The 23,121-nt window shown below is 33.2% G+C and overlaps 1 protein-coding gene across 3 annotated transcripts in view; it reads left to right on the forward strand.

Moving 5' to 3' along the window:
- The window catches only part of LOC142237098 (uncharacterized), a 202,949-nt gene extending 194,136 nt beyond the window's left edge, over positions 1-8,813 (forward strand). For all 3 annotated transcript variants that reach the window (XM_075308443.1, XM_075308444.1, XM_075308445.1), the window contains exon 6: positions 8,261-8,813. In XM_075308443.1, coding sequence (XP_075164558.1) covers positions 8,261-8,558 — 298 coding nt within the window. In that variant the 3' untranslated portion in view covers positions 8,559-8,813. The remainder of the gene's footprint in view (positions 1-8,260) is intronic.
- Positions 8,814-23,121: the final 14,308 nt, after the last annotated feature.

Genomic DNA, 23,121 nt, shown 5'->3' on the forward strand with positions numbered 1-23,121 from the left:
AATTGATACTATCATTTCTGTGATTGAAGACATTTCAATTAAAAATTAATTGGATCAATTAATTTCGTGATTGAATCAGATTTTTTTTTGTGTGTAAGCAGTCTGCTAATGTTTTTTGAACAATCTGGTTGGTTCAACAAAGAAAAATAATCAAGAAAGTTCAGCGGTTAAAACTACACGGATGAAAAAGACTGTTTTTCATATGTTTGGCTATAAACATTATATGTTTGGAACACAAATTTTTAAACACAATATTTTTGAGTGCAAGCATATAATGTTCATAAACTAGCATAACATGTTTGGGACATATATGTTAATATGTTAGAAAATATTATGTTTGGGACATAAAATGTTTTTAAATATAATATGCTTGGATGCAAACATATATTAATTTAGAAATAGCCTATAAACATATTGAATTAAGTTGGTGGTTGTTGCTTGTTATTACAAAATTAACATTTTATTTTTCCTTGGGCAATTGATCAGCTACTTCTTTGATCCTTACAAACTGTGTGGTCCGCTGTTCGAATCCCCGTCCGGCAAAAGGTAAAATTAAAATAAATAAAAAATCATACAATTGAATAATTTCTTCTACAATGTTTGTATTACAGATAAAGGTGCTAAGAACTAAAAAATCTCGTGGAAGTGAGAAAGATGTGGGGGAATATACAATTGGGCAGAAACAAAATTTTGAGCATTCAGGTCGAAAACCTATGTTGTTAGCACCTATATTACCTGTTTATTTTCATAATTCATTATGATTGTAAATATATAAATAAATAAATAAAATTTTGAGCACAATATTGTTTGGGATAACTTTTTTTAAGCATATAATATTTTTGGGTGCAAAATGCTTCCAAACATATTATATGTTCACATAATAACATATTGTTTTTTGGAAGACAACATTATTGAATTTGGATGCAAAAATACAAAATGTTTGGAAATTGACTACCCAAACATATATTGTTTAGACCAATATGCTTTCAAACATATTATATATTGGAAGAGATCAAACATATAAATGTTTGGGCAATAGCCAAAAATGTATATGCTTGAAGCAAAATATGTTTGGGAGTATATGTTACAGAAGCGATTTTTTGTGAGCGTGTAGAAGTGCCCATATGTAATAGGTACTTTTAGTTAATGTGAGCCGGAATCTTAATCAGGCTGCCACTTTAACCTAACCTAACATGGTTGCTATAAACATATTACATGTTCCCCGTCAAAATAACATTTTGTTTTTGAAGCATGTTTGGGGTGATCATATTCCTCCTCTGGGCGTTGTTTGTCATTGAAAATACATATTTTGAGGTGTGTCAATCGATTATTTGTGTTTTCCGATTAAAAATACATATTTTGAGGTGTGTCAATCGATTTTTTTGTGTTTTCCGATTAAAAGTCCATATTGGACTTAATGCCCATTATAACGAAAATTTCATTCATATACCGAAACTACAGTTGTGGCCTATGTTACTTATGAGAGCATAATGTAATCAATCGAAAAGGATTCCTAATATAATTTTCGAGGCCGTTTCTAGCGACCCAAATTCCAGGTCAATAAAAATGAAATTATTCCACCAATAAGATTTGTATTAAGTTCGAGTTTAGCCGATGAAATCAATTTTTGCGAACTTTATTATAACTTGAGAGCGAATGACAGCAACAATTATATAGTATATTATCTTTAAAATGATTTATTAAAGAAAAGTAACCGTGAAAAATGGCCATTTTAGCGTGATAATGCGGTCTTTGGTGATGTATAGTGGCAACCCGATATTTCAGGCTAACTTCAGTTCATTGTAATACCAGAGCGGTTAACTTCTCTCTTATAATTGAGTTCAGCTCAGCCCGATTCTATGTTCAGCTCAATGACAAGGGACCTCCTTTTTATAACCTCCTTTTTATAACCAAGTCCAAATTGCGATGAAACCACTTAGAGAAGCTTTGAAACACTCAGCAATGTCACCACCAGCATTACTGAGAGGGAACTCAAAAACTGTTTGGTGTTTGGTCGCAACTGGGATTGAACCCATAATCCTTTGTATGCAATGCGGGCATGCTAAAGATTGCACCACCGTGATTCCGTAGTTAACACCGGCCTTTAAAAGCAATTATTTCATATCTTTTTTATATCCGATACAGCGTGTTAGCAATATAAGAAATCGATAACATCGTCCTAACGAAACTTCGCTTACTAAATTATGAACATTTTCGCTTTAATGCTTTGTACTAAGTTTTTCTCTGCGAAAAACGACATTTATCCCATATACATGGTTCTTAACTTATTTGTGCAAAATAATATACCAGCCTATTTTGCCGTGCGAAATTTTCAGATTTGTTTCACTATATTTTCGAAAAAAAAGTTCAAAAGAAATATTTTGCAGTTATTCTGTCATACCCTTCTTGGAGGCAAATTATAAACAAACGATAATGGCGGCTAACGGCATTATCGATAGAAAAAAACCATACTTTTGTTATGGGTAATGAAATTTTCACTAGAGGTGCATACCGGTCCTAAACCCTTAAATCGATAACATCGTCGTAACAAAAATTCGCTTGCAAAAGTTGTTATGCATTTATAGGCATAATTTTTCTTCAATGCTTAGTACTAAGTTCATTTTTGCAATAAAATGAATATCAGCATTTATCACAGTGAAAGGGTTGTTAACTTGTTTGTGAGAAATAATATGCCTGTCTATATTTCCGTACGAAAATTTCTAAGTAGCATTATTATTTGTTCATTGCATTATTATTTGTTCGAAAACAAAAAAAAATCAGGGCAAAGATTTCGCAGTTATTTCGCGCAAACGTTTTTATATGGCAGTAACAAACATTTCGTTTGCGTGACGATAATGCAGTTCTATCATGTCTTCTTATGGAAGCAACATATAAACAATCGATAATAACTCGTTGCGGAATTTTCGATAGCAATAAATTTCTTATGTGTACCCTCACTAGAGGTGCATTCTGGGGTTTAGGTCCGCAAACGAAATTTCCGTTAAATGTGCATGTCGTAGTTTAGAACTGGTATTTTCATTTGCGTGCCGATAACACAGTTTTCTCATGATTTTTACGGGAGCAAAATGTAAGAAATTGATAAGAATTCCTTCTTTTAGCGAACATTTCCACTATGACTTCTACACTGAAAAATATTATGTTGAGCAAAAATATTTTTGGTATTTAAAAAAACGAATGGGAGGTTTGCTTAGCATAGAAGGCGCATTTCTCTGATACAAAGTTTTTTGCTTGACCTTATAGTTAGCGCTTGGACTTTAATATGAAAGAAAATTCTATGCAACTGAGGTCTATTTCTCCTAAATTCGATGATTTTTTTATAATTTGACTATAAAAGAAAAAAAAACAAAAAGAGGAGTTATCTTTGAAGACTATTTTTTAAAGCTGAGCTTGTAAATTCAAATTGTTGTTAAGACAATTTTAATGAACTTTGATAACACATGGTGAAAAAAGCACAAAAAACTCATAAAAAATACAAATTTTTCTTAAGAAAATTGCATCTTAAATACATCCCTAATGTCATGCTCGACTGACTTGGGAAGCGTTGCCAATTTAGCTCTTTTCCCACTAGATTTGGCTTTTTTTGAAGACGTTTAGCGGGAAAAAATGCATTTAGCTTTTAGCTTTTTTTCTGGCTTTTTTTCATGACCCTTTTAGCTATTTTTGGCTTTTTTTCGACATGTTTCTATTGAAATATGGATAAATCGGCGTTTTTATCTAAGCCTGTTTTCCTTGTCCAAAAGACGATAAAGTCGTTTTGTCCTTATAATTAAGTGATTCAACTTAAAAATGGGTATGTTTTCATGAAGGAAGGAAGAATTAATGAAATAGTCTTTAAATGTGAGGAGTTTTTGCATCTTAACCACACTCTTAGAAAAATATGTTTTTCATATGTTCCGATATAAACAAAATGTGTTTCGGGCACAATTTTAAAACACAATATATTTAAGTGCAAACATGTAATGTTCCTAAACTAACACTAAATGTTTGGGACATCTATGTTAATATGTTAGAATATATTATGTTTGGGGCATGAATGTTTCATAAAAATCATATGTGTGAATACAAACATATATAAATTTACAAATTTCAACTAAACATACATATGTTGTGATATTTTATTCAAAGCGACAGAGAGAGTATAGAGAGAAATAGAGATGGAAACCGGGAGAGTTGACGAAAGATATCAATATAACACAGCAAAAGAGTCAAAAGAGAACAATTTCTGTGAAACCGCTTGTATGTTGTTTCGGAAAACTGTTTTATGATAAGGCCAAAAATTTGATATGTTTAAGTCTAAATATTATTTAATTTGAATAAAGAGAATATACATTCTGAACCAAGAGAATAGACATTTGAAAAACAAACAGCTTATGTTTTCGCCTTGAGAGCAGCATTTTATGTATGTGTGGACATGTGTTTTGTTTATCATTTTGGCATTATTTTTTTCTTGGTTCGTTAAAAGAAATCAGGGGTCTTCATAAAAATAACGAAAGGGCACTATACTCTTTTTAGAGTTGGGACAGTAAAATGAAATAAGGAGGAAATAGTGAAAAATTACACAGTAAAATGTAAAAAAAACAAAGTTTAGTTTCTCTTTGTTAAAAAGTAGTCCACGAGGAGTTGACGGACACCATCAAATATAAAAGCGGGCATTAAGATCGACTTTTACAGCTAAAACAATTTAAAAAGTTTATTTTCTTTAAAATGAATTATTAAAGAAAAATAAAAGGAATTTTAGAGCGATGGTGTTAAATGCTAGTAAAAAACTGTTCACTCCTAAATAAATTTATGTTTATATTATAAAATTATGTATGTATGTTTATACTCTACTCCACGTTCTTCTTTTGTTAGTTTTTGAATTCCTTCCAAATTTTAAAGTTTTGTACAAAAACAGTTTTTTATTACAAGATTGTTATTTTTGCAATAAAAAATAATATTTTATCCAAAAATCATTCAATTTCGTTTATATCAAGCACTGTTACTGACTATAAATCTTTAATAACGCACATTTCGATGTTTCATTTAAAAAAATTAATATAGTATAAATATAAATGTGTAAATTAAAAAAAAAAAAAAAAAAAAATGTTCGGTCGGAGCAGGGATTGAACCCACGACCCTTTGCATGCAAGGCAGACATGCTAACCACTGCTCCACGTGGCAAACAAATGTATTTTTCTGTTAAATAATGTTATGTTTGCATGGGCTCGTGGGCGCTGCAAACTATGCTATATAAATGTAACTTAAAACGATAATTATCTACTGGTGACTATAACAGCTACGTAGCCCAGTGGATAGTGTGTTGGCTTACAAACTGTATGGTCCTCGGTTCGATTCTCCGTGCAGGCGAAAGGTAAAATTTAAAAAATTTATAAAAGTGAATAATTTCTTCAACATTATTTGTATTACAGAGAAAGGTGCCAATAACTAAAAAATTTCGTGGAAGTGAAAATTACGAGTATGTTAGGGAATGAGCACAATCGTGTTTGGGAAAATTCTTCCAAGCATATAATATTTTTGGTTCAAAATGCTTCCAAACATATAATATGTTCACATAAAACAAACATATTAATGTTTCGGCAGTATGCAATAATATATGTGCTTCCTGCAAAATATGTTTGGAACATATGTTAAAGAAGCGATTTTTTTTGAGGGTGCACAAACCAAAATAGCGTTCAAAAATAGAAGATGTTTTTCAACACTTTATTTTAAAAACGTATATATACAATAATTTCTACTTGAAGTCGAGTATGAATTTGGAAATTTAAGTTGGCGTTAGCACGTTTTTAAAGCACTTTGATAGCTCATGAAGAAAAGGAAAATGTTTTTACTGGGAAATGTAAACTATAGGTATTTTCTACAATTTAAATAAAAGTAATGTATTTCGAATTTTTCACAATTTCAAAACCAAACTAAAATTTTATTTAAAAAAATGACAAATCATTTTTTTACCAAATCCAAAGCATGCTTAGATCATTTAATATTTTAAAATAACAAGTAAATAAAATAGAGGTGTTGGGAAGGTAGCTCCCACAAAACGAAGGACTTCCAGTAAAAAATTTGTGATAGTAATCAAAATGTATCGAATACGCAAACAGAGCTAATATGCCTTAGATATTGTTACAGTCTCACAGAAGTGGAATTAAAATGAAAATAATATGCATTGTAAGTGAAATAAAGCCTTTAAGTTTGTTAAATTTCAATCAAAAATGTGACTTTTGATACAAAAAAATTAGCTTTTTTTCTAACTATTTTTTAGCATTTTTTAGCTTTTTAGCTATTTTTTGGGCAAATCTAGCGGTTTTTGGTGAAACAATTCTGGCAACGCTGGACTTGGGTCACATTCAACACCATTCACAATCATTAGTTTAAAGGCGGTATGCACGTCTAACGAAAATTCCCATCATTAGTTTAAAAGCGGTATGCACCTCTAACGAAAATCCCCATACCTATTAGAAATCTATATTTGCTAAAGAAAATACGATTATGGTGGTTATCGACTAATTACATTTTGCTCTCATAAGAAACATTGGCAAAAATGTGTTATTGGCTTTTAGCAAAAGAAAACAGTTTATTTTCATTAAATGATTTTTTTCATTCATCCATACACATTAGTAAAAAAACAAGTAAGGAAAGTCTAAAGTCGGGCGGGGCCGACTATATTATACCCTGCACCACTTTTTAGATCTAAATTTTCGATACCATATCACATCCGTCAAATCTGTTGGGGGTTATATATAAAGGTTTGTCCCAAATACATACATTTAAATATCACAAAATCTATAGACTCAAAATTTAATGCCCTAGATGTTAGTAAAAAAACTATGGGAAACATTTAAATTTGAAGCAATTTTAAGGAAACTTCGCTAAAGTTTATTTATGATTTATCGCTCGATATATATGTATTAGAAGTTTAGGAAAATTAGAGTCATAGGCAAAATTTCAACTAAATCGGAGCAAAAAATTGGCCTCTGTGGTCATATGAGTGTCAATCGGGCGAAAGCTATATATGGGAGTTATATCTAAATCTGAACCGATTTCAACCAAATTTGGCCCGCATAGCTAAAATGCTAATTCTACTCCCTGTGCAAAATTTCAATTAAACCGGAGTTAAAAATTGGCCTCTGTGGTCATATGAGTGTAAATCGGGCGAAAGCTATATATGGGAGATATATCTAAATCTGAACCGATTTCAACCAAATTTGGCACGCATAGCTACAATGCTAATTTTACTACCTGTGCAAAATTTCAACTAAATCGGGGCAAAAAATTGGTCTCTGTGGTCATATGAGTGTAAATCGGCCGAAAGCTATATATTGGAGCTATATCTAAATCTTAACCGATTTCAACCAAATTTGGCACGCATAGCTACAATGCTAATTTTACTACCTGTGCAAAATTTCAACTAAATCGGAGCAAAAAATTGGTCTCTGTGATCATATGAGTGTAAATCGGCCGAAAGCTATATATTGGAGCTATATCTAAATCTTAACCGATTTCAACCAAATTTAGCACGCATAGCTACAATGCTAATTCTACTCCCTGTGCAAAATTTCAACCAAATTGGCGTAATACTCTGGCTTCTGGGACCGTATTAGTCCATATCGGGCGAAAGATATATATGGGAGCTATATCTAAATCTGAACCGATTTCAATAAAATTTGGCACACTTGGCTCACTACTAATTGTACTCCTAGTGCAAAATTTCAATCAAATCGGGGTAAAATTCTGGCTTCTGGGACCATATTAGTCCATATCGGGCGATAGATATATATGGGAGCTATCTCTAAATCTGAACCGATTTCAATAAAATTTGGCACACTTGACTATAGTACTAATTGTTCTTCTTGTGCAAAATTTTAAGCAAATTAGAGTAAAACTCTGGCTTCTGGGGCCATATAAGTCCATATCGGGCGAAATATATATATGGGAGCTATATCTAAATCTGAGCCAAAACACATACTTGTGCCAAATTTGAAGTCGATGGCACTAAAATTGCGACCTGGACTTCGATTACAAAAATGTGTTCACGGACAGGCGGACATGGCTGTATCGACTCAGGAGCCCACCCTGAGCATTTTTGCCAAAGGCACCATGTGTCTATCTCGTCTCCTTCTGGGTGTTGCAAACATATGCGCTAACTTATAATACCCTGTTCCACAGTGTGGCGCAAGGTATAATTAATATTGCAAACTTTATTACATGACTTGCTATCTATTAATTTTCATCAATCTCATTTCAGATGCGTTCACATCACGGACATTGGAGTCGGTTACATTTCCACCATGCTATCATTGACCGCCCTATTTCTTCGCTGGTGTTCGCAGGTGCGTGATTTCGGACTGCAACATTTGTGCTCAATGCGGAATCTACAGGTACTCTCATTGGCTGGTTGCCCTTTGCTCACCTCCTCTGGTCTCTCCAGTCTCATACAACTAAGACATTTACAAGAATTGGAACTGACTAATTGTCCGGGTGCTTCGCAGGAACTATTTGAATATTTGAAAGATCATTTACCACGTTGTTTGATAATTGAATAATTATCGAAAAGTAAAAAGAAAATACTTGATTTTATTACTACTGCAATTACCTGTAGATTTTTTTGTATTTAATTTAAATTTATGTTAATTTCATAAATGTAAGAACAAAAAGAAGAAGAAGAAACCAAAAACAAATCTAATTATACTACTACGTTTTTTTAAAAGATAACTTATTTAGTTCCTTTAGAGTGCAAGCTAATTTTTTCGGATATTATTTGAATTTGAATAAATTCTTTACTATTTCAATCAATGTAATGTATGGGTATATTTTGTTTCTGTGATTTTAGATTTTAAGTTGGTTTTGATTTGTAAAAAAAAACAATCACGAATTATTATTAATATTCAGCTGTTATTAGCTGTGATTTTTTTTATTGCTCTAGATGCAAATCTGTTCGCATATGTATTTTGACGGCATGATGTTATGTGGCATCCCTTAAACAGGTGACTAAAATTTTTTGATGAAGTTATCCGTCATCTAGGCTGTTTACTTTTTTGAAATTACTGCAAAGTTTGCCAAGAATATGGGATTAGCAGTGCAATATTCTGCAAAATTTTATGAGAAATTTACACCTACAGGTGGGTATTAAGTTCGAGTTTAGCCGCTAAAATCGTCATTTTTTCACGATTACTTTTCTTAAATAATCCATTTTAATGAATACAAACTTTGTGAGAATTTGCTTTGTTTGTATTCCTGTTTCATCAAGTTTTAATAAAATTTGCAACAAATATGTATAATTTTACTGATTTAGTTTTCACTTTAGCGGCTAAACTCGAACATAGTACTCACCTTAAATATTCGAAATTTTGAATACTTCCGGTGCGTTAAAATTATCGACTTTCTCAATGCTTTCATCGTGTCGATAAAACAGTTGATCACATAATAAACGTTTGGTACTCTTAGTAACATAAATTTCTTGAAGCCTCGTAATAGATTTTTGACATTTTTCTTCCCAAGGAAATACATGACGAATCTGTATTGTCAACCAGGCCATATCTTAAGCTCGATATACACCTCTAGAGGTGTATACTCTAGAGGAGTATATATAGCCCAGTATGCTAGAGGTGAATACTGGTATATATGCTAGAGGTGCATACTGGTCTATATGGTCAGCGGAAATTTCGTTTGCGTGCAAATAACACTGTTTTGCCATGCATTTCTTGAGTGAGCAAAATGTAAATAATCAATAACAACGCCTCACGGAGTTTTCGTTAAAGGCCGGTATGTACCTCAGGGTTGATAATGTTGACAGTTTTGTGCTTTTTTTTGATACATTTCGACTGACAAAAGCACCGTGGCACGACCGCGAGCCATTTGGTACTTTTTCATCACAATTACTCTATATAGATTTATTCTGCCCTAAATGTGAACGTTTCTCAGATATCAACTAAACAATAAAAATTATAAAAAACGGACATTGAAGAAATAAACATATTCCAAAATGAGGATATGTTAGCTTTTATTACAAATGGTAAATTTTTTACTGTTGTAGATTGCAAAGAGGTACTTCTTCACAAATTTTCTATTGAAAAAAAAAACTTTTGACAAAATTTTCTATAGAAATAAAATTTTGTCAAAATTTTTCTGTAGTAATAAAATTTTGACAAAATCTTCTAAGGAAATAAAATTTTGACAAAATTTTCTATAGAATTAAAATTTTCTATAGAAATAAAACTTTCAAAAAATTTCTATAGTAATAAAATTTTCAAAAAAAAATCTAAACAAATAAAATTTTGACAAAATTTTCTATGGAAATAAAATTTTGACAAAATTATCTATAAAAATAAAATTTTAACATAAAATTTTTACAAAATTTTCTATAGAAATAAAAATTTTCAAAATAAGAAAAAAGAAAAAAAATTGACCGATTTGGACAATTTTTTTTATAGATTTAAATATACGTATACTTTTACAATAATCTTTAAATTTGATATTATGACAAAATTTCCTATAGAAAAAAATTGGACAAAAATTTCTATGGAAATAAAATTTTTATAAACTTTCCTATAGAAATAAATAGTTGACAAAATTTTATATAGAAATAAAATTTTTAAAAAATTTTCTATAGAAATAAAATTTTCAAAAGATTTCTATAGTAATAAAATTTTCAAAAAAAAAAAAATTCTAAACAAATAAAATTTTGACAAAATTTTCTATGGAAATAAAATTTTGACAAAATTATCTATAAAAATAAAATTTTTACAAAATTTTCTATAGAAATAAAATTTTTCAAAATAAGAAAAAAGAAAAAAATTTACCGATTTGGACAATTTTTTTTAAAGATTTAAATATACGTATACTTTTACAATAATCTTTAAATTTGATATTATGACAAAATTTCCTATAGAAAAAAATTGGACAAAATTTTCTATGGAAATAAAATTTTTACAAACTTTCCTATAGAAATAAATAGTTGACAAAATTTTATATAGAAATAAAATTTTGAAAAAAATTTTCTATAGAAATAAAATTTTCAAAAAAATTCTATAGTAATAAAATTTTCAACAAAAAAAAATTTAAACAAATAAAATTTTGACAACATTTTCTATGGAAATACATTTTTGACAAAATTATCTATAAAAATAAAATTTTAACATAAAATTTTTACAAAGTTTTCTATAGAAATAAAATTTTTCAAAATAAGAAAAAAGAAAATCTAAAAAAAATTGACCGATTTGGACAATTTTGTTTTTTATAGATTTAAATATACGTATACTTTTACAATAATCTTTAAATTTGATATTATGTAATTTTAGAAACTTTTGGCTTCGAAAAGTACATTTTTAATAAATTTTTAATACTTTTTCGCCAACATTATTTATCATCCCTGATGTACCTCCAGCCGAAATTTCCGCTACCCATAAAAAATGCATTCCTATATATTTGCTAACAAAAATTCCGTGGGACGTTATTATCGATTATTTACATTTCGCTCCCATATGAAATACATTGCAAAACTGCGTTATTGGCACGCAAACGAAATTTCCGCTAGAGGTACATACCGGTATGTAACTTTTATTAAAATTCCTGATGCGTACCGGCCAAAAAGCAAATCTAATTATTTTTTGGTCGTTAAGGGGAGATGACAAACCCACAAAACCCCTTTAACTATGCCTACTTGTGAAGACAACCATAGCAATAGGCGAAACAATTTTCTGCGACAAACAAATAAAATCACCTTGTCGACAAAAATTTCCTATTTTCTTGTTTCCAAGTATTTTTGATGGCTATATAGAATAGTGGTTATATTTGGACACTATTGCCTATATAAAAAAAAAAACAATTTATTGACAGTTTATCGAATGAATTTATGAGAAAAATGTAGGTTTAATGTTTACTTTAACTTTTTTGCATATGAGGGTATGTAGCTAATATTAGGATTGAATAGTTTTGTTCCTGTATTGGATAAATCTTCGTTGTAATGCTGTCTTCTGTGACTTGATTATCCGAGGCAATAAAAAAATCACAGCAAATATATAAGAAAAATTCTCTTGTATTTCTACTCTAGACACAAATATGCTGTTTCTTTATAGTTGTTCGTAAAGTTAACCGAACGTCACAAAAAAGACACTGTACAATATTTACTTATTTCTTCAAAAGGTTAAAAAAGAAATTACTAATAGCTGATCTTTGACATACAAAATGAATAACAATAACCTAACCTATATACTTTTGACAGATAATGAAGAAGATTTCTATGTAGAAAAGCCTAAGAATACACAAAAACTTTTAACACTTATTGTAGAAAAACTATATTTCAACAACAAATTGCATTAAATGAGCCTCCAAGCCATTTTCATCGAAAAGTTGAATACCAACCAGAGATTAAACCGGACCCTTTTTTCTCGGTGGCGGCAGACACTCAATTTTTGTTACCGGCGTCGGATTGACGGCTGAACCGACGCAAATTTGTCTATTCGACGCCGGTCAGCCACCGTGGTGCAATGGTTGCACCACGGTGGCTCCCATGTATAATGCCAAGCTTGCATACACAAGGTCGTGGGTTCGATTCCTGCTTCGACCGAATACCAAAAAGTTTTTCATCGGTGGATTATCCCACCTCAGTAATGCTGGTGATATTTCTGAGGGTTTCAAAGCTTCTCTAAGTGGTTTCACTGCAATGTGGGACGCCGTTCGGACTCGGCTATAAAAAGGAGGTCCCTTGTCATTGAGCTTAACATGGAATCGGGCAGCACTCAGTGATAAGAGAGAAGTTCACCAATGTGGTATCACAATGGACTAAATAGTCTAAGTGAGCCTGAAACATCGGGCTGCCACCTAACCTAACCTAACCTACATGAAAAAATCAAATTAAATACATGGCAACCGCTGTTAGATAAATTGTGCAACCAATCTGGCAATAAAATTTTCATATTATTCATCTCTGGTTTTGTCGGCGACGGCTGACACTAATTTTTTGTCTCCGGCGGATTGACAGCTAAGCCGATATATATATGTCTCTTCGGCGGCGGACAATTATCCATTCGAAAATCAATTTGAAGTTTTTCGAATAGCAATAAGATTAATTGTACAACCAATCTTACAATCAAATTTATATTTCATTCAAATTTTAAGAGCTAAATTTTTGCAAAATTATTATAGCAGCTTGAATTTGATTGATTGTGGGTAAAAGGTTCAAAATTTTTGTAAAATATACGACAATTTATAATAAATTTTTCTGATTTAAGGTGAGTATTAAGTTCGAGTTTAGCCGCTAAAATCGCTAAAGTGAAAACTAAATCAGTAAGAAAAATGCATGAAATTATACGTATTTGTTGCAAATTTTATTATAACTTGATGGGGAAAAGCCCAAAGCAAATTTTCACAAAGTTTGTATTCCTTAAAATGGATTATTAAAGAACAGTAATCGTGAAAAAATTACGTTTTTAGCGGCTAAACTCGAGCTTAATACCCACCTTTAAATCGATATTTTTGATTAGTTGGCGGCTAAATTTGAGTCGATATATTCGGCGTCGACTGGCAATAAATGGCCGGCGGCTCGACCCGGCGGTTCATTCTCTGGCCAGAAAATTTAAATGAAATGTAAATTTGATTGTTAGATTAGTTGTACAATTAATTACATTACTTCACATTGATTTTATAATGGATAATTGGTTGTCGCTGAATAGACAAATCTATATCGGCTTCAAGCCGCCGCCGCCGAAGGTAAAAATTTAGTATCAGCCGCCGCCGCATTCTTTGTGCATAATTGTTATTACTATACAATCGTAGCACTAAATTCATTTGTTTAAAGATTAAATATTTTGGCAAGAAATGGGGGAAATGTTGAAGCATTTTTCCACCGAGAAATCGTCTTCAATATCTGTTGAAATTAAAAATATTTGCCGGCTTAATCTTAGATAAACAAAAAATGAATAACTGTTTAATACAAATACAATAGGATATACAAATAACATAATACCATACCAAAAACTAAATCTGAGCCAACACGTTTCAAAATAAGCTTTAATTAATTACTACTTATTACAAATGACCTATTCACCGATAAACTTAAAAGATAAACAGCAGCTAAATCACTTCACTCATGACCAGAATCCCGCCCTTTGTCAAAAAAACACAAAAACTATTTAAAAAAAAATTTGTAGCAAACAAATCGCAAAAATATAAATATTTTTCAACACAAATAAACAAAATCAAAATTCTGCAAAAAAAAAAATAAATAAAATAAATTAACAAATGAATGACCAAAATCAATTTATTAAAAAAATATATATTATCTTTAATATATGTACATGTATATCGAGAAGACGAAATGAATGGAAATCATCCCCTACAAAAAATAAGACACAAAAAATTAATGAAATATTATTATTACAAAAAAAGACTTTTAACAGAAAAAGAGAACTAACCTAACAACATTATAAACTTGATACAAATTCAAATATTGCTTGAATAATGCATAATTTAAGGCAAATGAAATATTATAATAAAATTGTAAATGTGAAACAAAACAAAATAGGCATTGTATTGATATATAAGTTTGTGGAGAAGTTTGAAATTCAGAGTAATTGGATACAAAAAAGACAACAAAAAATAATTTTAAACTAAAAAATGATATTTGAAGCTAAAAATAAAACATAAATAAAAAAAAACAAGAAAAACAGAATAAAAATTTTGATTTTTATTTAGGTACAGTCATTGCATAACCCCCTTGTTGGCCTAGTTTGTGGACAAATGTAATTTTTCATCACGTATAAAGAATTTTTGTTTCCATATGTCCCGTTGTCTAGAGCAAAATTTTTAACACAAAGTTTTCAGGTGCAAACATACGAGGGTTGCTTTTTATTTGGCAGGATTGGGCAACCCTAGTGTTGCAATCTGCCAACTGGCAGCTCTATCGTAAAGCTTGACATTTGTAAGGTTATACACGGACGAAAAAGCTGCTTTTCATAAGTTTGCGTGTAAAAATTATATGGTTGGAACTAAAATTTTTAACACAAATTTAAATTTGTCTATTCGGCGGCGGACAATTATCCATTATAAAATCAATTTGAAGTTTTAATCCTAATCTTACAATCAAATTTAAATTTTATAGCAGCTTGATATTGATTTATTGTGGGTGGAAGGTTCACAATTTTGGTGAAAAATACAATTATTGACACATTTTTTTTATTGTAATCAATATGTTTGATTAATTGGCGGCTAAATTTGAGTCGACATATTCGGCGGCGGCGTCGACTGGTAAAAAATGGTCGGAGGCGGCTATAATCGGCGATATATATATAATCACGTGTGCACCTCTAGCAAAAACTTCCGATAACAATAAAAAAATGCATTACCATTAGGCTGTCCATAACATCTCTTTTAAAGAGAACATGTTCTCTTTTTGTGTTCGTATCTTTTTGTTCACTCTCTTTTTTTGGTGCCGTATTTTTATGTCCAACAGTGCTCTTTATGTACTCTATTTCAAAAAAATCCTAGATTGAAGAATTTTATTTATTTAGTAGGAATTCGCCACAATTGTTCGCCACTAACTGTTTACTGGGTTAAATCTATTGACAAATTAAAGGCCGGAACACAATTGCGACGTTTCGACGTACCGCGTAAAAATTAGAAATAGATGTAATTGAACGTACGACGTAAATACGCCAATACGTTGTCGTCGTCAATTGTGGGCGAGTTCATACCCAATAAACACAGGATGAGCGTTTTTCAAATGCAACAACTTTTCAGTTTGAGGGTAAATATAATTTTCAACATAAATTCAACTTGACTTGAAATAGCTCATCTTCAATACATCTTCAAATTGTTTGCGAATTACTTCCAATTTGCTAAAATGTTGACGAAATCTTTGAAAAGGTGTTGAAGATAATATGAGAAAACTTTGACAAAACACTACCCTAAAATGCAACGAAAAAACCATGTGGTTTTCAATACTTATTTGTGCAACGAAGTTCGTGGTCTTGCAAGAAATTAAAAAAATGGAAAATTTTAGACAAATAACCAAATAGTTTATAAAAATAGGTAAGTGAAAATAAAAAATGAAATAAAACTTTAAGGAAGTCACTAAATGTATATCTCTTTGCAGAAAAATAAATCTTTAGATGCTACGTTCTTGAAAACATTAAAAAGCTGACCGATGAAAAAATGGTGGACAATTAACTGGAACTGCTTCAAATAGTTTAGAATAATTGGTACGTCAATATGAAAAATTTAATCAACACTTTAGAGAAGTCACTAAATTTAAATCTCTTTGCAGAAAACTAAAATATTTGGATGCTACATTCTTGCAAACATTAAGAAGCTGACCAATGAAAAATGAGTGGCTTATCGACAAGAAAAAGTTTCCAGAAACATTACAAGTGCAACCAATTAAAATTGTTATAAACAACAAATTGTTGAAATCAACAACTTCTGGTTGAAAATGTGCATCACATCGTCAGTTTAATTCATATGCTATTATCAGTTTAAAATGGATATTACGTGAATTCCTTTTGCTGGAAATCAATTCTAACACGCGGTCCAGTACGTTCCTAATTTCAAATTGCCCGCATGTTAATAAATATTAATGCTGTTTTATGACACCAAAAGGAAGGAAATCGAATTATCAATGCAAAAGTGTTTACTAATAATGTTTAAGATATTTAAAGTTTTGTTGTTTGTTTTTTTTGTTTGTTCTTATTTGTTGAAATGTTTAATAAGATTTTTATTTATCAATTTGTATTGTAGAGTATTATGGAGTGTAGTGTATTATTATATATTTTATTTTGATGAAAATGAATAAATTATACAAAATTCATAGAATTTTGGCTTTGACTTTCAATTTGAAGTGGGGATATCATTCATACAAATTTAGGTTGAAAAGTATTTGCAACGATGCTAATTTTGAATTTGACTCGAATCGAAAATTGTTTGACAAATTATTGAGTAGCGATGCATTTCAATTTGAGGATAACACTTGAGATATTATTGCTAATGTGTTGAATTTCACTGTTGTGGGTAATGTCTGTTTTTTGTTGAGAACGCGATTTTCTCAACAATTTCTCAACTTGAATATTACCCTAATCCTTTGAAAAAATGTTTGAAAAATTGTTGAAATTTAGCATTTTTCAAACGTTTGTGTTTATTGGGTAGGAACATGTGTGTTTTATTTTTGACAGCGTATTTTTGAATTAATTCTGTTTATTTTTTAAGAAAATGTGATTCTTTTTGTTTGTTATTGTTTTATTATATATTTATTTCGTTGTTTCTATCATTAGAAACTATTATTATTTTAATTTTAACATCAATAAAATTATTAATTATTTAATAAAGAACTTTTTATTGTAAACTCTTTTTTAGTTAAAACGTTCTCTTTTTTTAAAGCGAAAGTTCTCTTTTGAAAATTTTCCATGTGGAAACCCTAATTACCATATTTGCATTAAGCCCAGTATGTAGCTCCATCAAGAAATCCTGTTGCATGCCAATAAGGTATTTTATGACAGCAAAATGCAAACAATCGATAATAACGCCCAACTTGGTGTTTCAACCGTCGAACGGAACGGACGTGTTTTTGTTTTTAATAGCGGACTAACTCATCGTAATATGTACCTACTACGAATTTCAAGTGTGGTGGGATATTAAGCCACCATGCAGCGAAATTCAAATTCATCCACTGGGTTGCTAACTTCAGGGCCCAGTGGACAGATATCGACTAGAGTTATAAATTTCGGCAATGACCAAGAGTTAGGCCCAATTAGTCGACCTGTAGACGGATCGACAGGTGGCGACACTTTGACAAGTCGAACCTTTTCTAAGGTAATGACATCAAAAGGAGGTAATCCCTCACGAAAGAGATTCAAGGAAAGCAGAAATGCTTTGTTTATCCTAAAGAAATTAGGATCAGTCGACCCAAGCATGTTGTCGGCTAAACAAAGCGATTCCTTAGAATGGGCTCAAGGAATTATTGAAGCTGGAAAAAGGGAACGATCACCGTATGAGCTGCCATCCTCCAAAAGGGATCAAAGATCGTTTGCCTCAGTTGCTAAAGACAGCCTTGGGATGGCTATCATTAATAAAGGAGCATTGGACGGTATGGTTCCAAAGCAAAAATGGGGGAAATTGAGAATGCTTTGTCTGGCGTCTACTCACAGGTGCTGGAAAAGTTTCCCGGCCCAGATCCTCGACACCAAGAGGCTGGTTGGTATCAAGGACGATTTAAGCTAGTCGCATTTGAGGACCAGAGGTCTATAGAAAGTTTTAAAGCTGTTTTGATACTAATTGGTGAAGTTTGGGAAGGAGCTGCTCTACAGTTAGTCCAGAAGAAAGACATACCGGCTAGACCAAGAGCACATGCGTGGATACCTGTAAACCCTCCTGATCCTGAATCTATTTTAAATCGACTGAAACAATGCAATCCAGATCTTCCAACAGCTGATTGGAAGGTTGGCCGTTTGGATGAAGTGGATGGACCAAAACGGCATGCAGTGTTTATATTGAATACTCAGTCTTTGCCACATCTAGCAAAGACCCAGGGCCGTGTATGTTATGGCATTCATTATATTCAAATGAAGGTATATAAAAACGATCAGCTGAAGGATTCGGAAATGGACAAGCCGAGGGAGATACCAAAGATGCAGACATGGATAGACACCGTATGCGAGAGGAGGAAACTCACCAAAGTTGAACCTATGGTTATTGCGAGAGTCACCGAGATCTCTGAAGAGGGCAGTCTTGATGACTCGATTGAAACGGCTGATGTGACGGTTGATGAAAATCTCTATGGTCCTACGGATCCTCCAGATAAATCTTCACCATTGTAAGGCTGCATGTGCTGCCTTAAAAGTTCTCCTGATGAAAGGGGACATAGATATAGTTCTTATTCAAGAACCATATGTTTATAGAAACAAAATATGTGAATTAAGTACTCCGGGGTTCAAACTATTGCAGTATACTGGTAATGATGTAAATCGAGCCTGTATAATTGCTAAAAACGAGCTCAACTTGTTTCTGCTTCCTTCAATGTGCAACACTGACACTGTCGTTGCCAGTTTAGAATTAGCCAAATGCAAATATTGGGTATCTTCGGTCTACATGGGACATGATAGGGAGATGCATCCATGTGCCGTTAACAGCTTAGTTGAGGAGTCATTGAAAGCAAAGACAAAACTCATTATGGGATGCGATGCAAATGCACATCATAGTATATGGGGAAGAGATGACATTAATACAAGAGGAGAGTCACTCCTAGAGTTTATTTTGCGTACTAATTTGGTAGTTTGCAATAAGGGAGATGCCACAACCTTTGTCACTAAAACAGGCAAGAGGTTTTGGACGTCACCTTGGCCTCGCAAGAACTGAATGAAATGATATCTTATTGGCAGGTTTTAAGTGAACATAGCTTCTCAGATCATCGCTACATCAGTTTCCAATTAGATGTTCATACCACCAAGACCATATTTCCGCCAAATGTTAAGAAAGCTGATTGGAATAGGTATAGGGAATCGTTCAATATGATGATACCGGAAATACCAGAGACAAATATGAGCACTGTGCAAGATATTGAAAACGCAGTGGAGAGGATTACTAAGGCCTTCAACATCTCACTGAAAGCTGCATGCCAAGGGGAAAAAATCGACCACCATGGTGGTCTACGGAGTTAAGTAATATGAGGAAATCCTGTAGGAAGCTCTTTAACAAAGCAAAGTCCACCAGAGCTCCTGAGGATAGGGACGCTTACAAGAAGAATCTGAAAGAATACAAGCGAGAACTGAGAAAGGCTCAGCATAACTCTTGGAATAATTACTGCAGCAGTATTGAAAATACGTCCGAGGTTCCAGACTGCGGAAGGTACTAGCATCCACTAACTCCGCTCCAGGTTTCATTAAAACATCGGTGGGCAATAGGACAACGTCCAGTGAGGAGACGCTGGTGGTACTATTGGACACACATTTTCCTGGAAATCAGACGGTCGAACCATGTTCTGGCGGTGCCACAGGGGCTCAGCGGCCGCTTCCTATCGATGAAATTGTATCGGAATCTAGAATAAAATTGGCGTTAAATAGCTTTGGACCATTCAAATCCCACGGACCTGATGGAATTACTCCGACGGAGTTACAAGCAGTGACTGACAGAATCATCCTCTGGTTGTCGGCGATATATATAGGATGTATCAACTTAGCATATATCCCAGGAAAGTGGAGGGAAACAAAAGTCGTTTTCATACCTAAAACGGGAAAAGCCTCTCATACGAGTGCGAAGGATTTCCGACCAATCATCTTATCCTCATTCCTACTTAAGACTCTGGAGAAGATGATAGATGTTTATCTTAGAACTAGCGTCGATTCAAGTTTGCTCTCGAAACGACAGCATGCATACTCGAAGGGCAGGTCTACTTAGACCGCATTACATGAACTAGTCAACTTTATTGAAAGCACACTATCTGTCAATGAGTACACAATCGGCGTTTCTAGACATCGAAGGGGTGTTCAACAACATCCATCCGAGCTCGATTTGAAATGGACTGACAACTCTGAACGTTGATCCATGTATACTTAGGTTGTTGGACGAACTTTTAACAAAGAGACGTATTTCAGCCACACTAAGACAAGCAAACATACAAAGGAAAGTGAACATAGGCACTGCCCAAGGAGGAGTTCTATCAATTCTTCTTTGGAATGTTGCTATAACCAACCTTCTGGTTTCCCTAGAAAAAGAAAGGATAAAAGTGCTGGCATGCGCAGATGATGTGGCGCTATCAGTCAGGGGAAAATTCCCATCCACAATCAGAGATATTATAAAGAGAGCACTCCGGACGACTGAGAAATGGGCGAAAGATAATGGTTTTGGGGTAAATCCTGCAAAGACAGAACTAGTCATGTACTGCAAAGATCGCAAAACTCCCATGGTTAGGCCCATTTCCTTAGGGGGTATTGAAATTCCCTTTACTGAGTGTACAAAATACCTTGGCGTTATTTTGGACAGGAAGCTGAACTTTAAGCTTAATATTGAAGAAAGGGCGAGGAAAGCAACGGTAGCTTTGTACTCGTGCGAAAAGGCAATAGGAAAAAAGTGGAGCCTAAAACCGAAAATTGTGCATTGGCTATACACGGCAGTGGTTAGACCTATAATGCTATATGGTGTTGTAGTCTGGTGGCCGGCACTTCACCAGCCGACAAATTTAGACAAAGTTCAGCGTATGGCGTGCTTGTGTATCTCAGGCGCATTCAGTAAGACAGGAACAAATTCCCTTAATGTCATACTGCATCTATTGCCTTTAGACATTTTGGCCAAACAGTCAGCTGCAACATCGGATGTACGGTTGCGCGAGCTATCGCTGTGGTCAGAAAAAGTTACGGTCACAGTTCGGTCCTCAAAATAATGCCAGATGTACCTAACGTAGTGGATTATACTTTGGCGACACCACTTTTCGACAAAAAGTTTGAAACTCTAATTCCCAACCGTGAGGCGTGGTGCACACAGGCCCCGGGGAATAAACGATTTATAGGTTTCTACACTGATGACCCCAAATTGGATGGACAAGTGGGTTTCGGAGTATATTCTAAAGATCTGGAACTTCGAATAGCGAAAAGATTGCCTAATCACTGTAGCGCTTTTCAGGCTGAAATATTACCAATAAGAGAGGTGGCGAATTGGCTGAGAACTAATGTTCCAAAAAATGTTGGCATTAATATATACTCAGACAGTCAACCTGCAATAAAATCCTTGGACTCTGTGTTCCTTAACTCGAAAACGGCCATCGACTGCCGCAAATCTCTCAATGAGATGGCTGAGCAGCACAATATTCACCTAATATGGGTGCCTGGCCATAGAAACATACCGAGGAACTGCCAAGCGGATGAGTTGGCGAGGCTAGGGACTACCTTACATATTCCATGGGAACTAGAATCTGTTGATATTCGTCCTGTGTGAGAAGACTGTTATGATGGCAAATGTTCGATGGGAGAATTGCAAGGGTTGTAACGACACCAAACAAATATGGTCCCATTTAAACTTAAACCGCACACTAGATATGCTAGAGTTCTCGAGACGTCAGATATCACTCCTGATATCTGCTATAACGGGTCGCTGCCTGATAGACGATTTTGCAAAAACTATTGGCGTATAATGTATAAGTATAATGACTATTGTATGAGTTGTCACCTCTTGAGTGAGTGTCCTGCATTTTGTGTAAGGCGTAAGCAAATGTTAGGAGCATATAGCTTTGGATTACTGGCGGACCTGGAAAACGTTAACTTAAGCAGTCTGCTAATGTTTTTGGAACAATCTGGTTGGTTCAACAGAAGAAAACAATCGAGAAGGTTCAGCGGTTAAAAGTAGAAGTGACCATATGTAATAGGTACTTTTAGTTAATGTGGTATCACAATGGACTGAATAGTCTAAGCGAGCCTGAATCTTAATCGGGCCGCCACTTTAACCTAACCTAACCTTAACCAACGCCCAACAGAGTTTACGTTAGTAAATATAATAATGGATTTCTTATGGGTAGCAGAAATTTAGATAATATCACTAATTAAAATTTCGCTGGAAAATGGGATTATTGTGGAGGCGGAAATTTTGATAGAGATGCATACCGGTCTTTAAACATATGCAAACAATAGCATCCCTTATTATATAGCAGGCTTTGTGTGGGAGATAAGGTAATTTTTGGGTGCTAAAAGTTTTTCAGAGTATAAATTTCTGAAACAGTTTCGTCATGTGTGCCCTATGATAACTATATGTAGATAGTCGACAAAACCAATTTTGAAAAAGATTTCTTGTAAATTCGGTTAGGCATTATTTTCGATTGTTTACGTTTTTCTTCCTCAAAAAATACATGTCAGAACTGTGCTATTGACACACAAACGGAATTTCAGCTACAGGTGCACATCGGGCTTAAATTGGTCCGTTGATTTGTACATACTTGCGTAGTGTTGTCACAACGTATTCACGCATGATGCGTACGCAGTGCGCACAAAGTTAGGGCTAGCATTGAATTGCGGTATTGACACTTTTTTCGCAAACAACTGATGGCAATAATTATAACAACAATTTCTCAACTTGAATATTTCCTAATTGTTTGAAAAATTGTCGAATTTTAGCATTTTTCAAATGTTTGTGTATATT

Source organism: Haematobia irritans, chromosome 4 (assembly GCF_050003625.1).
Source record: "Haematobia irritans isolate KBUSLIRL chromosome 4, ASM5000362v1, whole genome shotgun sequence".
Lineage (NCBI taxonomy): Eukaryota > Metazoa > Arthropoda > Insecta > Diptera > Muscidae > Haematobia > Haematobia irritans.